Source organism: Pipistrellus hanaki (genome assembly GCF_964339955.1).
Source record: "Pipistrellus hanaki genome assembly, chromosome: 14".
In the NCBI taxonomy this organism is placed as follows: Eukaryota; Metazoa; Chordata; class Mammalia; order Chiroptera; family Vespertilionidae; genus Pipistrellus; species Pipistrellus hanaki.
The window spans coordinates 43,959,921-43,976,276 of NC_140516.1; the positions used below are offsets into that span (position 1 = coordinate 43,959,921).

Here is a 16,356-nt window from a genome sequence, read left to right on the forward strand (position 1 = left end):
CAGATGAGGTAATATTTTGATGTGGAGGGGGAAAAAATAAATAGCTTCGTAGTTTGTTTTTATGCAGGTGCCATCAGGGGCAACGGGTATTTTTTCCATTCTGGTTAGAACACGGGGCGCTGTGCGCCGAGGCAAGCTTTGCGGCGGGGCGGGGAGGGGTGCGGGGACGGCCGGGGGGCGGTCCCCGCCTCGCTTAGTCTCCACCTTTTTTATTTTGACCGGCCGGCTGGCGACGACGATCTCGCACTAGGACCCAGGCGGCAGAGCGCCTCCGTCTGTCCTGTAGGTTCATTCAATCTCCCCTACACACAGACCCGCTGCGAGCGAGCGAGCGAGCGAGGCGGACGCGCACTCACACTCGGGCTCACCACTGCGCGCAGCGAGGCTCGGCGAGTCCGATCGCCTGCTCGCCCGGGCGCCTCCTCCTCCGCCCCAGCCCCGCCGGGCCGGTCTCCCCGGGGCCCGAGCCCAGCCGGGCCGCGCAGCCCTCCCCGCGGAGGACGAGCTCGGCGGCCCCCGGCCCCCACGATGGGCAAACGCGGGCGGCCGCGCAAGGAGGCGCGGGGCGAGGGCGCGGGGCTGGCCCCCGCCGCGCCCCCGGCCGCGCCCCAGCCCCAGCCCCAGCCCCAGCCCCCGGCCCCGCCGGAGGAGCCCGCGGGGGCCAAGCTCAGGTGCCCCTTCTCGGACATCTTCAACACCAGCGAGAACTCGATGGAGAAGCACATCAACACTTTTCTGCAGAACGTGCAGATTCTGCTCGAGGCCGCCAGCTACCTGGAGCAGATCGAGAAAGAAAACAAAAGTAAGTTTGGGGCGCTCTCCCCCTCCCCCCCCCCGCTCCTCCTCGGGGGCCCCGGCTCTTTCTTCCTCGCCCACTTGGGGCGACCCCTGTCGCCTGCTCGGCCCGCGTCTCCCTCCCCCCAACACCCATCCAGCTCCTCGGCAGGAAAAACCGATGACACGGGAGAAAGGACACGCACGCACAAAGCTGCTGCTAAAGATGTAACAAAGACGACGGGGGGGGGGGGGTGAGGTGGAAGCTGGAGGGGGGGGGGTGTCCGTGCATCTGTCTGTCCGTCCCCCGCAGGCGGGGAGGAGGATCGCCTGGACGAGGGGCAGAGGAGGGAGTGTTGTTGTTTTCTGACAACTGAGCCCAGAGCTCCCTCGGCTCTCCGAGGTCGCCTTTCTTTCTTTCTTCCTTTTTTTTTTTTTTCCTCCCGAGCCTCCTCGGGCAGACAAGTGTTGTTTTTCTGTCGCTCGATCCTGGGTGGGGTGGGGAGGATGAGCAGCCGAAAGTTGGAAACCCGTAGGCAGGCAGTGCTCAGCGGTTTCGGAAAGGGAACACACAGGCGCGCACACGACAACAATAACAACGGCAGCCGCCGCCGGGGAGCCCTGCGCGGCGTGGGCTCGGGCCGGCTCGGCTCGGCTGCTCCCTCCCTCCCTCCCTCCCGGCCACTTCGCTTTTTTTCTTTCTTTTTCTTTTTTCTTTTTCTCCCCTCTCGCAGCAAGGGCTGGGCTCAGGCCATCGCGTCCTCCGGGTCCGTGCCCCTTCGCCTCGGTTGCCCCGGGGTGCCCCCCCACACCCCCCCTTCCCCCCAGAAGCAGGCCGGCTGGGCCGAGCAGCGCCCGCAGCTCGCCCCGAACCCGCCGTCCTCCGGGGGAACTTGGCGAGGGGGCCGCAGCCAGAGAAGGAAACTTTGGGATCTCGCAGGAAACAATAGTTGGGGAAGAAGGTGTGGGCTGTTGTGTGCGGTTTCTTTATTTTCCGGGAGACGGCGGCTCCCGAGCGAGCGAGGAAGGCAGATGCCTCTCTGGCCGATTTCTACCGTCCACCCCACCGTGCCACCCGGCTCCGGTGGCGAGGGATGGGGGGGGGGGGGTAGGGCTGGGAGCCCCACCCCGGCCTGGCCTCCTTTTTTTTTTATTTTTATTTTTGTTTCATTTTTGCTCCTGCCAGCCGGGTCCCCCCCCGTCCTCCCCAGGCAGCGGGCTCTGCGCCCTAATGGGGGCCCGCGTGTGCGGGGTCTCCGGCCCGGTCCTCACGGATAATAGCTGCGAGGCGGGGGCAGGGGCAGGGGCAGGGGCTGGGAGAACGACAGACCAGAGAAAACCAGTCTGTGCAATCTGTCCGAACAAGTAGCAAGATCCATAAGAAGGGGGATGGGGGGGGGGAAGGATGGTCCGATTGCAACGTGTCAGATATTGTAACCCCCCCCCCCCCAACAACAACACACAACAACAGCAGCAACCCTCCGACACAAAAACACCTTCGCGGACCGACACCCCAGGCCTCCGGGGTTCACGTAAGCCTGTGCTGGCAACGCAATTTTTCAAAAGCTGTAAGGCAAAGACAACAACAACAACGAGGATTTGTGTTGGGGGGGTCGGCGATGCGATCTTTCCTTTCTCTTCTCTCTGGTTTTCCCGGAGAGCGCCCGCCTGGGTTTGGAGAAAGGCGCATCGGCCGGCTGTGCAGGCAGATCGGATTGTGGTTGTTATTCGGGGTGTGTGTGTGTGTGTGTGTGTGTTGGGGAAGGGGGGTGATGGTGGTGGCGGTTGTGCTGAGAAGCCGGGGCCGGTGGGGACGCGGAGAGGACCTGGTTTTGTTTGGTGTGTTTGCTTTTGTTGGAGGGGGAGGGGCGCGGCTTCTTTAGCCGCCCCCCCCCCCCCCCCCCGCCCGGGGTTCCCTGTTCTCCTGGGCCCGTCTGGTTGCGCCGGCATCTGCAGGGGCGGAGAGGGGGGGGTGCACCTTAAGAGGGCACCTTGGAAGTGGGTGGCCCCCCCTTTCCCAGAGGGGTGTATTAAGTTAAGAGGAGGGTTGCTGGAGCTGCCACCGCGTCCCGGCACCCCTTGGCACCCGCAGACAATCGGAGACCTCAGCCCCCTCTCTCAGTTCCACCCCCACCCCCACCCCCGGCCTTCCTGGCCGCCGCCACCTCCTTGTTTACCCCAGACGGGGCTCCGGCGTGGCCACCAGTCACGTAAGCAGAGGGCCGGGCTGCCCCGCTTGGGGCGGGACGGCAGCAGCAGCGCCGGGCTCCCCGGGCTGAGCGAGCCCAGTGGCTTCCTCCCGAGGCGTCCGCCGGCTCCCCAAGAGGGGCCGGAGCCTCAGCGCCCCAAAGTCAACTTGGAGTGCGTAATCGCGCCCGGCCCCGCTGCTCACCGCCCCCCTGTTCTTCTCTCCCCCCGCCCCCCCCCCGGCCGGCTCCCCGCGGGGGTATTTTTAGCTCTCTTGCCTCTTTTCGCCGCCGCTGTTGGGCTCCGCATGACGTGATGTCAACAGCCCCCAGGTTTCCCCGAGAGCGTGGGGCGCCGCGCCGCCGTCCCCGGCCGCCGAGGCCCCACTCCCGACCCCACCAGCGGCTCGCGCAGGCCGGGGCGACCCCCAGCCAACTACGGGCGACCCTTTGCTGGGCCCTCGGTTATCCTCCCCCCTTTCAAACTGGGAAGACCCTCGGTGGCCACTTTTTTATCCACTCCATCACCACCACCACCATCACCCTCTCCCGGTCCGGGTCCGGGTCCGGAAACCGGGGCCCTAAGCGGCCTCCTGGGATGGGGGCGCTCCTCGGGCCCGCGGCGCCCGCTGTTGTGTTCCGCTCGCCGCACACAATGCCCGCGCGTCCCGGCGGCCGCGTGTGCACAGCCCGGCGCGAGCGGGGGGCGGGCCGTGCGTGCTCCCGGCTCGGGCACTGCGGGTCCTCCGCGCGCGCGGGGCTTGTTTTGCTCCGGAGCCCCGCTCTCCGAGAGGCTTACATCATCCGCCGTGGGCGGGAGGGATGGGGATCGGGGCGTTCGATAGGATTCCAGCGTTTCCTGGGTCCCTGTTTTTTTTGTTTTGTTTGTTTGTTTGGAAGGAAGGAAGCAGGGACCCTCGCTTTGTAATTAGTATCATGATTTGGGGAGGGCTCAAGTTTTGTCTTCGGGGCAAGTTTTGGGTTCTCTTATTTCAGGTCATTCCTGCAAAAGGGCACGGCCAGCCGGCTCAGGTGCACCACCTCCCCGCCTTCGTTTCAGCCAGTTCCCCTGTAATCACTTGATCTCAGTTTCTCCGCCTTCTCCTCCAACCCCCTCCCAGCGTGAGACACATGGTTTCCACATGGAGACAAACTTCTTTCCTCTGACTGGACTTGACCTAGCTGCGTCGCTTAGCCAATCGGCAGCGGCAGCCTCGCGTGACGTCACGCGTTGCTGAGGCCAGAGACAGGGGGCGGGGCCAGGAGGCAAGCCAGGCAATCTCTGGGAGTTGTAGTGCGGCTAGCCCGGTACAAGCCCTTCTTAAAGGGACGCCCTTCTCCCCGGAGATGGCTGTCGAGGCTCAATTCGATTCTCCATTTCAGGTTCTGTAAGAACTTCCTGAAATGCCCCGATAGACCCTGGTCATGAGTTCACAAGGTTTTTATTTTTACGGTTGTTTGCAAAGTACTTGTTTGGCAGGAGCTTGCCTTGTTTTCCATTCTCACCAGAGCTACTTTTCATTGCCTGGTTGAGGTTTCAATGGGAGGAGTGCTCACCAAGTTGGATTATTCCCAGTAGATATGGTGAGTTTTCCTGTGGGGAGGGGATCCCAAAGTAAGTCATCCAGTAGTGACTGCTCTGTGCAAGGCAAGGATTCCCTACGCAGGTACATTCTCCTGAAGTTCCAACGGATGTGAGTCCTTTAGAATCTCAAAGGCTTCCGGAAATATTAATCACAGAGACCGTGGCTTCTGTGACCACAAATTCGGCATTTATATATACATAACCTCTGGCATCCTCACCTAAATCCATTTGGGGTTTGGTGGAGGGGCGGCGATTTGGGATTGACTGATAAACGTATTTGCTTCCTGCTTTGGAAAAGGTTAAAACTGAGAGAGAAAGCTTCACCAAGGGGTGCTGTGTGCATAAAAGCTGTTGAGTAGGCAAGAGGAAACCACTGCAAACAAGGAGAGGCCTACTCAGTAGAGGACAGAAATGAGCTTCTCAGAGCCTGGGGAAGGTGACTTTCAGGACAATGCTTAGGATGGAGAGGAGTGATGAAAGGGGTAGAATGGATTACCTGGGTTTGAGGGTGAGGTACCTGGGTCTGGAATGGATTACCTGGGTTTGAGGGTGAGGTACCTCTCTGGGGGCATGCACAGGCCAAGGAGCAGCCTTTTCCTCCTCGTGGAGGAAGCTGCTACTGTGTGGTATCATTTGGCCCCACCCTGCCTTGCTGACTTAATCTCCTCTGCTCCCGTCCAGCAGGTCTACCAGCAAGCAGGGTACACAGTCATGCCTCTGTGTACGACTGAAGACTCTTCCCTCTGTCTAGCATGCCCTCATTCTCTTACTCCCTTGGGGTTAGCTGCATCTCACCTACTTCTCAAGACCTAGGTCAGGTCCCACCTCCTCCAGGAAGCCTCCCCTGGCTCTTTCTTAAGTCAGGGCAGTTGAGATGGTGGAAGCTTTACAGCAAGCACGTCAAACTCGCGGCCCGCGGGCCACATGCCTCGTTTGTTTGGCCCGTTTGCTTGCTTTACAGTCATCAGAGCAGGGAACTATTTCCTCCTTTGCTGTTTATTGGCGGTGTGAATCTCTCTGAGGTTCCATTTCTTTTTTTGATAAAATAGGAATAACAATAGTACCAGCCTTATGTCATTGCTGAACCACTAAATCAGGCACTCACTTTAAAGCTATAAAGTACCTGGAATATAGTAAGTGCTCAATCAATAGCCACTTCTCCCAGCTTTGATAATCAGTGCCATGCAATGTTCTACTTGTTTCCTTTGCTTTTGCTTTATCCTCACAGGGAGATTATTAGCATCTTATGGAAAAAGATCACCTACCGTTTCTCAGTATATGTCACTGTTGCATATAGCATACCTACTGGACATACAGTAGACAATATACATTCTTTGATTGATTTTTGTCATTTATTGGCTATGGCAGAGCGACCAGGTTTGAAGGCCAGGGTATACATGACAGACTTTCTAAAGATTTGGAGAAGAATTGGAAATGCTGACTTCCTCCAAGAAGGGAGGGTTATGGGTAAATTACCCAGCATCCCTGCTCCTCTGTAAATGAGTGTGATAAAATTGCTTGTGTCGAGAGGTGTTGTAAAGATGGAAGGAGATAATGCATGTTTAGACTTGGTATATAGTCAGTGCTCAATAAATGGTAGCCAGTATTGATACTATGCAATGCAGTCAGTTGCTGCTGTGAAGAACAGAGCCTGCAAGGAGATGGTGGATAAGGCCTGGAGAGTTGAAAGTACATACTGAGATCAGCTGTGACTCTAAAAGTGCATTAGTTACTGGCTTAAAGAGCAGGGACTTATGCTAAATTTGAGGGCTTTGATGGCAACTAATGTTCAAGTGGGTCCCATTTCTGCATGGCAGGTGTCTTATCACTCATTCATTCCACAAATATTCATTGAGCACCTATTATATGCATTTGCCTTTTTTTCTGAAAACTCTGGGTTGATTTATGCTGGGGGCAGAGTGGGATATTTGTTTTTGGTTGTATAAAGAACATTCTTAAACCAGGCTCCTATTTCCTCTGCACCCTAAATTATGTTCCCCATTCAACATTTTTTTCTAGTGTTAACAGGATCTCTGCCCACTGGTTAAATGCCAGAAGCAGGCCTTCAAGGATATTAGTGTGGCTCTTAGAGTCCCGGAGCTCCTAGGGACTGGGTATCCTGCAGAGGGGACCAGGGGAAGGGGGGAGGGCCTTAGGAAGTTAAAGCTTAATTGAGACATTCCTGGTTTTGGGGGAAAGAGATGTTCCATCAGCTGCAAGGCAAAGCAATAGCTGCTCACCTACCTTTCCTTAATGACCAAAACACTCTCCCACTGTGATACCCAGAAATGGGGCTTTCATCTGAAGATGGCGGAGCAAAAGTCTGGAGGTAAACATGCAGGAAATGAAGAGGGTACCAGCATGCAGCAGCAGCAACCGAATGTACTGCATAGTATCAATACTGGCTGCCATTTATTGAGCACTGACTATATACCAAGTATGGGGCTACACATGCATTATCTCCTTCCATCTTTACAACACCCCTTGACGCGAGCAATTTTATTACACTCAGTTACAGAGGAGCAGGGATGCTGGGTAATTTACCCAAAGGTCACATGGTTAGGAGGTGGCAGAGCTGCGTTTGGAACCTAGGCCTCTGATACCAGAATGAGCCCGAGGTCTTGACCATAGACACAGCTATGAATTTTACGGCCAAGGAATGAAGTCCAGAAAGGTGAAATGGCTTGCTCAAGGTCACCCAGCAAGCAACCTGGAACAGAGCTTGTATTTGAAATAGCCTCATGATTGTCCAAGGTCTTGCAGTACACACCTTGCTTACACAAAGTTGGGATAAAGTTAGGCTGGAGACAGAATAGCCAACCAGAGAGTTTTCTGACTTTCAAGAGTTGTTCAACGCTCCAGGCCCTAACTCAAGTTCAAGTTCCTAGGAAACACCCTCCCCCTACCCCCCACCCCCACCTCTGCCTTTCCCAAGTCTGCCCTCTGGACATATTAGAGGACTTGGGGCTGTTGCTATGGTACTGGAGCCAACAGCAGGTTCATCCAAAGCTGGGCCTTTTTCCTTAAAACAACAACAACAACAACAACAACAACAACACCCTGCCCTGCAGAATTGGCCACAAGGATTTGCATTAGTCATTGTGGCTTGCTCTGTTTTAGATCCCCCTGCCTCTCCACCCCACCCCCTCCTCCCTACCACCACCACTTTCTATAAATACAGTTAGATAAATATTGATTTAAACTGGGTTTCTGGAGGAGGAGCACATGGTTGCCCTGGCCTGGTCTTCACTTAGATACCAGCAGTCTGCCAGGCCTGACACACCTAACCCCCGACAGACAGCTCTGGCTTCCAAATGACCCATTCGGGGGAGATGAGCTGTGGTTTTGTGGCTTTTGAGTTTAAAGAGAGAGGAATAAAAAGTAGTAAAAAAAAGCAACAATCCAGGCAGGAATGGGAATCCTCCTGCAGAAGGAAGAAAGCAGGCAGGAATAGAGGGAGGTTGGTTGCCGTCTGGCCTTCCGAACTGTTCTCTTCCCATTCCCATTCTTTCTTCCTCTCCATTTTGGGTTTTGTTTGGAAAGAGGCAGGTGGTAAGACAGAGCTCTGGGGCCAGAAGGAGCCCCAGAGGTCACAGAGCATCCGTCATCCTCACCTTACAGACGGGGAGGCCGAGGCCCAGAGAGGGGCCGGGGCTTACTCAGGGGGACACAGCAGAGGCAGAACCAGGTCCTGCTGGGCTGCGTTCTCTTCTGCCTGATAGGAGAACGGGTCCCAGCCTGAGCACCAAACTGGGCTTTGGTTTGACAGGTCAGTTGCTCATAAAGTCAGCCACTCTCAAACCTGGTCTGCTGATTCTAGGGTGTGTCCAGTTATTGCAAAGGTCATTGCAACACTCTCAAATGGTCTTTCAAAACGAAGCTAATTTGAATTTGTCATTTAGAAAAAATATTTTCTTTTCTATTGGGGGTGGGGAGTGGGAAGGCGGTGAGAGTGACAGGATGGCTGCTCCGCAAGCCTTCACTGAGGAGGAGGAATTCAGGTCTTCCCAGAGGGGCCTCTCCTGGGGGTAGAGGGTGGGGCTCTGGGCTCAGCCTGGAGAGAGACCAGTTCTGCAGGGACAGATACCTGCCCGCTGGCTCTTCTGCTAACCTAAAGGGAAGCAATTGTCTCTGGTATCATCTTCCCGAGTGGTGGTCTGGCTGGAGGTGTCAGAGCTGTCAACAGCTGGCCTGATCTCTCCGGCCAAAAATAATGGGGCATTTGCTGCCGTCCTCCAGAGCTGGAGGTTCCTTGTTCGCTTCCTCATCTTGGCAGAGTGCTGTGCTGGGCCCCTTGCTTATGAAATATTTTAAAAGTTCAGGTGCCTCTTGCTTGAGCAATAAATCTCCATGAAATATATGTAAATAGGATCCCCCCTTTTTTAATTTTAGAAAACCTCTCTTTAAAAGGCCCTTGTGGCCCTAACCGGTTTGGCTCAGTGGATAGAGCAGCGGCCTGCAGACTGAAGGGTCCCGGGTTCGATTCCGGTCAAGGGCATGTACCTTGGTTGCGGGTACATCCCCAGTAGGGGGTGTGCAGGAGGCAGCTGGTCGATGTTTCTCTCTCATTGATGTTTCTGACTCTCTAACCCTCTCTCTTCCTCTCTGTAAAAAATCAATAAGAAATATTTTAACAAAATAAATAAAAGGCCCTCATGGCAAATACTTTTATAAAACATGGAATTATGTTATGTACCAGGAGTTCTCCCTAATTTATTTTTTATACATTTTTATATATATATTTTTTAAATATATATTTTATTAAATTTTTACAGAGAGGAAGAGAGATGGACAGAGAGTTAGAAACATCGATGAGAGAGAATCATCGATCAGCTGCCTCTTGCACACCCCCCACTGGGGATATGCCCGCAACCAAGGCACATGCCCCTGACCGGAATCAAACCTAGGACCTTTCAGTCCGCAGGCCGATACTCTATCCACTGAGCCAAACAGGTTTCGGCTCTCCCTAATTTATTATGTGAGTTCATTATTTGATTCATTGATTCATTCAACTGGTATGTAAGGAGCACATGTTGCTTGTGTCAGGCACTGTGCTAGGCCCCAGAGGCACAGTCTCTTCCCTCGTGGAGTGTATGCTCTAATCCAGGACCAGGTTTTAGAAACGCAGTTGTCTTAAAGGGAACCTCAACAAGGTGGGATTGCATCTGACCTGGGTTTTGTGTCTTTGGTTCTGGCCGTCATTATAGATAAAACTATACCGTGGGCTTCCAGAAGGAATAGTTTCTGCCCTCCCTGTACCTCTCCACTTCCCCTTTGTGGCCGCGTGTTTAAAATCCTTTGTGTTTTGGGTTTGTCCTTGTAATTTTTACAGATCTGACAAAAAAAAAAAAAAAAAAAAAAAAAAAAAAAGAAGCACAAAAAATTGCCTGAGCTTAGGAAACCAAGTACCGTGTAAGCAGCCTGGGAAGTAAACACATTCCACTCTCAGTTCTTTACAGATCGGTGCAGTCCGTACTTGGAGGATTGTCTTTACCCGTGTTCCTACCGAGCCTGCTCTCTCATGCAACATGCCCTTGGCCACATACCTCTAACATCCAACGCCAGTGCTGCTGAGGAAATTTAAACACAGCAAAATTAGAAAGACAAACAGTGTCCCGAGGGCGAGGGAGACTGGGAAATTCAAACTAAGGCCCATCAAAGGGGACTCAGATTACCTACTATTTGAGATCTTTTCCTCTGTATCTTTATTGCCATTGGCGAGGACACCTGAATAAAGGTAATACAACAGTATTAATGGAGGGCATGCCCAGGGCTGCTCTGTGTCTGGCCACGGGTGGCAAGTGGGAGCTCGCTGGGCCTTTGTTTTTAGTTCTGCAGGGACCCAGAACTACCCTGTGGTGTCCCTGTGTTATCTCCTCCTTATCTCCACCAACAGGGCCATCCCTACCATAGTTCTGGACTCCCAAGGCTCTGAGTGCCTTGCATACAACTTTCTATCATTCTTTTCACCAGCTGTGAAATTTAGCTCGATTTGATAAACAATGTCTCTAACCTGCCAGGAGCCATGGTATAGGGAAAATTTCCGAAGTGCACTCTGTATGGGGTCCGGTTCTCCACTGCAGTGTACCTGATAGACACATAGAGGCCAGCGAATCCCATCTGTCTCCTGGGAGTCTGATAACCTGGGTCAAGTTTTCTCTGTTTTCCAAAGGAATAGTGGTAATGGCGCCCCACTTTTTACTGAGCAGTTTACTATGTGCCCACACAATGCTAAGCGCTTTATATTAAAGCCTCACAACCATCCAATAGGAGGGAAGGTGCTATAATCACCCTCATTTGATAGATGAGCAAAACCTTAGCCTCAGCAAGGCTGACGGATTCCAAGGCCACACGCTAGCGGAGAGCAGAGCTGAGGCTCAAACCCAGGTCTCTCTTCCTAGGAGAACGTAGGGCTCTGAGAGAAGCAAGAGGCAAGAAATGGAATCTGGAATGTTTGAAGTCCAGGCTGAGGGTCCCCTGGGAATGCCTCCCTGGAGCGACTTCCTTTGCTTCCCACTCATCCTAGGGCAGAGAGAGGGCAGCCAGAATCTCCCAGACCTCTCTGGGTGTTGACACTGAAGCCAGATGGGACTCTTTCTCTTCTGGAGGACAATGGTTTAGGGTAGGGGTGTCGAACTCAATCAGAGAAGGGGCCAAAATCTAAAATCCAGCCTAAATCGCGGGCTGGATGGTTTACTGAACAGTCATAGACTGACAATGTCATAAACTGACAGCGGAGTGCAGTGATGACAGCGCTGTGTGGGCCACATTGCAAGGCCTGGCGGGCTGGATTTGGCCCGCGGACCTTGTGTTTGACACATGTGGTCTAGGGTGTCGCTATTTGCATGTGTGGTACTACCTTGCCCGGCATCCCCAGGGGAACTCACCCAACCAGGAGGGCCCAGCTGTGGCTCTGCGTGTTAGGGTGTCGGGGGTGTGAACCCACACCCTATCAGGCTGTACTAGGCTTCCTGAAGGCGCCCAAGCTCATAGGGCAGCTGGTCTGGCCCATGCTCGAAGCCAAGGGCTCCTGCCAAGGAAGCCAGAGGAGAGAGGCAAGGGTGAGCCGTGCAGAGGAGCTTTAGGCCCTGGCTGTCACCATGACAGCGCAGGCCAGCTGGTTCCAGTCAAACGGCATAGGTCCAACCAGCGTCTTCCTTTCCTCGATGGAGATCTAGGAAACCGGAGTAACCCTAAATATAACTGGGTTCAAATCACTAACGTGCTAAAGCCCTTCAATAGTTTCTCTCCTGTCTCGCTTAGAATAAAATCCAACTTCCTTCATGGCCCTCACCCCGACTGCTTAGGGGGAGTGCGGTCTGCGGACGGTGACCCAAGGTGTGTGTCCTGGGAGCTTTTCAGGAATGGGATTCCAAGGCCCCAACACAGACCAGCTGAATCCAGATCTGCATTTTACAGTTCCCAGGTGATTGGTGTGTCTGCTCAAGTTCAAGAAGCTGGCCCTTGTGGTTTCCCTGATTGCTTCACCCATCTGAATCTACCCCACCCCCATTGTTTTCTTTACCCCTTATCCAACTTACCACCATTCACAGTGATTTTACTTGCTTCTCCTCAGTCTGCCAGGCTAGAATACAAGCACCTTGAGGACAGGGACCATAAGTAATTCTGCTCATTATTCTATCTTCAGTGTCTAGATTAGTGCCTACCACGTAATAGATGCTTAAGCAATGGATGTTGAATGAATGATGAGTTCTCTGCCTTTAACCTTCTGACCTAGTGCCTCCCAAAAGGGAGCTACTGGTGAGCCGGTTCTTGTGCAGATTTGTCCAGAATATAGCAGGATCCAGCATCTTTGGTTCCCAATCACTAAATCCCAGCAGTACTCCGTCATTGTGATACTCAAGAAACACACGACTGCCCAACCAGGGTGGTTCAGGGGTTGAGCATTGACTCTTGAACCAAGAGTTCACCCGTCCAATTCCTGGTCAGGGCATATGCCTGGTTTCAGGTTCAGTTCCCAGTGGGAGTGTGTGCAGAAGACAACCTATCAGTGTTTCTCTCTCATCAGTGTTTCTATCTATCCTTCTCCCTTCCTCTCTGTCTTTCAAATCAATAAAAACATATTGGGGGGAAAAATAACAAGATACTCCTACACATCTTCCAAAGCCTTCAAGGGGGATGACATTACCATTGCCCTAACTAATTTTGTTCAACCTTGTCTAATTTGACATATCCTGATGTATATGCTATGGGGTCCAGGAGTTAGAAAATCCAAGTTTGAATCCATTCACCATGGGGCCTTGGTTAAATCACTTAATCTTTCTGGGCCTCATCAGTGAAACAGGAATCTCAAAGGCACGGTGAGAATTAAGTGAGCATGCCTGTAGGAGCAACACCACACATATACTTGGCTCTCACGACATGACAACTAGTAGGCAAACGGAGGCATGCTATTCTAGGACCTCTGGAGAATCCCAGGAGCCTAGAATCAGAATTCTGGAGTTGGAAGAGATGCCAGTGTCCTTGGGCAGGCAACGACCTGGTATTTTCCTTCTAAATGGTCCACCTAAGGTGGAGAACTCAGCCACAAGGCAGCCAGGGCCGGGTGTGTGATTTAATGCCCAGGGCCGGGCTGGGGCTTAAGGGTGACCTCCACCAGTCTCTGCTGCCTGGAAGGGAGTGGTGATGCCAAGGGCAACTCTAGGCAACTCGAGGCACGATCCTGGCAGGGGACGCAGGGTTACCCAGTGCTGTGGCAAGAATGTGGGGCATCCTCTTAGCAGCAGGGGGAGGCCTCTGTCAACCTTTTTTTTTTTAAGGTTTTAAAATCACATTGTATCTACCTCTGAAAGAACAGGTCCTTGCATCCCAAACCCAATAAATGCCACAAAAATTTATAGTACGACCTTGCTTTGGCATATAGATGCAAACATTCTAAACAAATTATTAACTCATGGGATGGCAGCGTTTCAGGAGAACAACATGCCACGGCCGACCAGGCGATAGGCCGGAGAGACGGCTGAAAGTCACCACGTCTCCTGCTATAAATGACTGTAACCACAAATTAAAGGAGTGCGATACATGACCACAGCAGCCAATGATGAAATGCCGTTTGAAAGAAAGAATCTGGGAGGCATCTGTGATGAAGGAGACCACGTCCTTCCACACAACACAGATCACTTACCTGCGGTGGTCTTTTCGTCAAAGCGGCGTGGCGGGACGTCGGGACCACGGCTTAGGGCCCTCACCAGCGGAGGAGCCGATTCGGAGGCCATCCTTTCCTTAGTTAAGAATGAACCTTGAACAGAAAACAAAAAACAGGTCTTGGATTTCTTTGAATGGAACTTGATCTTGATACTGAAAGGAGTGGGGCTCCACAAATTCAAAAGACCAGAAAACTCACTCCATTTTATATATCTATTTCTATATCTATATCTATTTCTACATCTATATCTATACCTATATCTATATATTTGAAAACATGAATAAATATGAAAAAGAATTATGGAGATGGGCAGAGAGCACAAGGCAAAGGTCTGTAGCCCTGAGTCCTAACCCTTGTTTTGATAGACGGCTGTGTGGCCTTGGGTAAGTGACTGTACCTCTCTGAGCCTCAGTTTTCCCATCTGAAAAAATGAAGACTGGATTCAGCAGTAAGCTTAATGATATAAACTTCTCTGAAATAAACCACAACGTGCCTTCACTTGGCATGGGCCTAGCAAACACCGCCCCCCCCCCAAATACCTCATCAGTTGCACCCCCAAGCGGGGTGCTCCAGAATAAACAAGCCTCTCAGATGGGAGGGCTGAGTCCTGCAATGCAGACTTCTTCTTGGAAGGTGAAGGGAAATCTGAGAGATTGAGAGATGAACAAATAACAAAGCCACTGAAACCGGCTGCTGCAAGAAGGGCCATTGAATACCCTGTAAGAAGCCCTTTTCCATGAGGGGGGAGAGACAGGCCAGGATGCAAGTCAAGTGCAGCTGCTTAAGCCTCTGCCAGGGGCCTGATCTCACCAGAAAACTGAAGTTAAAAAAAAACAGCAAACTTCCAGATTCAGAGAGCTCTGCTTAACACCATCTCCCCCTGCTGTGTCCTCCCAACCCCTCTTCTTTCTGTCCCCGTCTCCCCAGCTCAGGCACCTGGGTCGCCCGCTGCTTTCCCCTGTGGCTGGGATGTCAGCCGCCAGCCCTGGCGACCGACCGGCCGGAGCTCTGGGAGGCAGCAGCTACCTCTCGGGTCTAGCATTACGTCATCCCTTCTGGACCCAAATTTATCGCGGCTGCACACAGACCCGCAGCTCCGAGCTGCCACCGGCTTGAGGAGAGCTTACGCATGAAGTTAGGCAAGGCTGACTCACTGGGAGGAGGGAAAGGTTTTCTGCTGCTCTCCACGTTTCTGGGCTCCGGGGGGAGGGAGGGGCTGCGGTTGTCATGTCGGGGTGAGGGGAATAGAGAGATGCAGAACTGTCACGGTTCTCACTGAGGAGCTCAGGACTCACCCTCCCCTGCCCCCCAGCCTTGATTACTTGAAACGCCCATCCTTAAAGATAATTGCAGAAAACATTGCCCTGCACAGTAAGCACCGCGCAGTTCAGAGTTCTCTTAAGCTCCAGGTGTCATCAACACGGTGACTTTGGACTTGCACCTTCACCTCCTGGTCCCTTCCCCTAGGGTTCCATCTCTCCTATCTGCAGGAACGATAGGACACAGACCAGCCTCCTCCATTGTTCGTGACTATGCAATACATCATTTGAAAACCTGCTCTGAGTAAAGGGTGCAGGGAAGGGACCCCTAAGGACTGAGAGCCAGAAGGCAGATTGTCCTCATCGGGCTGCGGGCTGCGTTAGTGATATAGGCCTGGGGGCTTCTTCCACCTTCGGTGAGACTCCGGAGAAAGCTGCCTTCAGGAGGGGACAGAACCAGAGACACAGGCAGACTTCCAGGTTCTTTTGTCGGCAGGCTTTGGAAGCAAGTGCTTTTCCTCAGTTTCCCCGTCTGCACCTGTAGTGCAAAGGCGGACTCGTGTGAGCAATAGGAAGGGCACGGCTGCCCCTGGGTTCCTCCAGGCTGGGGCGGAAGCTGGGGGATGGTTGGTGGGTGGCATCACTTTCCTGAGGCTACAGCCCCAAGCTTCGTGCTGGAGGAGGCCCACGTGGCCAACAAGCATTCTGGGGTCCCCCGGAGCAGGGAGAAGAAAGCAGCCGCTTCAATTGCTGTTAGAAAAGCCCCCCTGGTTTTTCTAAGTGGGCAGAGCGTCGGCCTGCAGACCAAAGGGTTCTGGGTTCGATTCCAGCCAAGGGCACATACCTTGGTTGCAGGCTCCTCCCCAGCCTGGGCCCTGGTCAGGGCTCATGCAGGGGGCCACCAGTCTATGAGTTTCTCTCACATTGATGTTTCTGTCTGTCTTTCCCTCTCTCTTCCACCCTCTCTAAAAATTAAAAATAAAATAAAAAAATAAAAAGAATAAAAGGCTGGGTATTCTACATATACACCAGCTGTTAACACTTTCCACTGCCCACCATTACATCATCTTTCCTCTTCCATGTGCGCAGGTGGCCTTTAGGTGGCGCTTGCCCTGATTTCTATCTCCCCATCTCCCTCTTGGCCATGACTCTAATGAAGGGCTGATTCAAAGCAACAGTTTTTCTGGTTTGTAATGCTCACCTATTCTGAAATATAGACTACAAGACAAGAATATAGAGTTCTTTTGTGACTTGTAGCTTATCTGTATGTTTCCCTTATTTTATGCTTTTAATATATATTCACTGAGGAGAATATATTATTAAAAATCATTACAGACATAATGGATTCAGGTTAATCCTTATGTATCTACTTTATAAGATTTCCAG

General features: G+C 52.7%; 1 protein-coding gene across 1 annotated transcript in view; it reads left to right on the forward strand.

Annotated features, from left to right (window-relative positions):
• Positions 1–219: 219 nt before the first annotated feature.
• MXI1 (MAX interactor 1, dimerization protein) overlaps positions 220–16,356 on the forward strand; it is a 68,242-nt gene continuing 52,105 nt past the window's right edge. Inside the window, exon 1 of the mRNA XM_084903399.1 lies at positions 220–802. Within this exon, the coding sequence (XP_084759525.1) occupies positions 529–802 (274 nt within the window). The 5' untranslated portion in view covers positions 220–528. The remainder of the gene's footprint in view (positions 803–16,356) is intronic.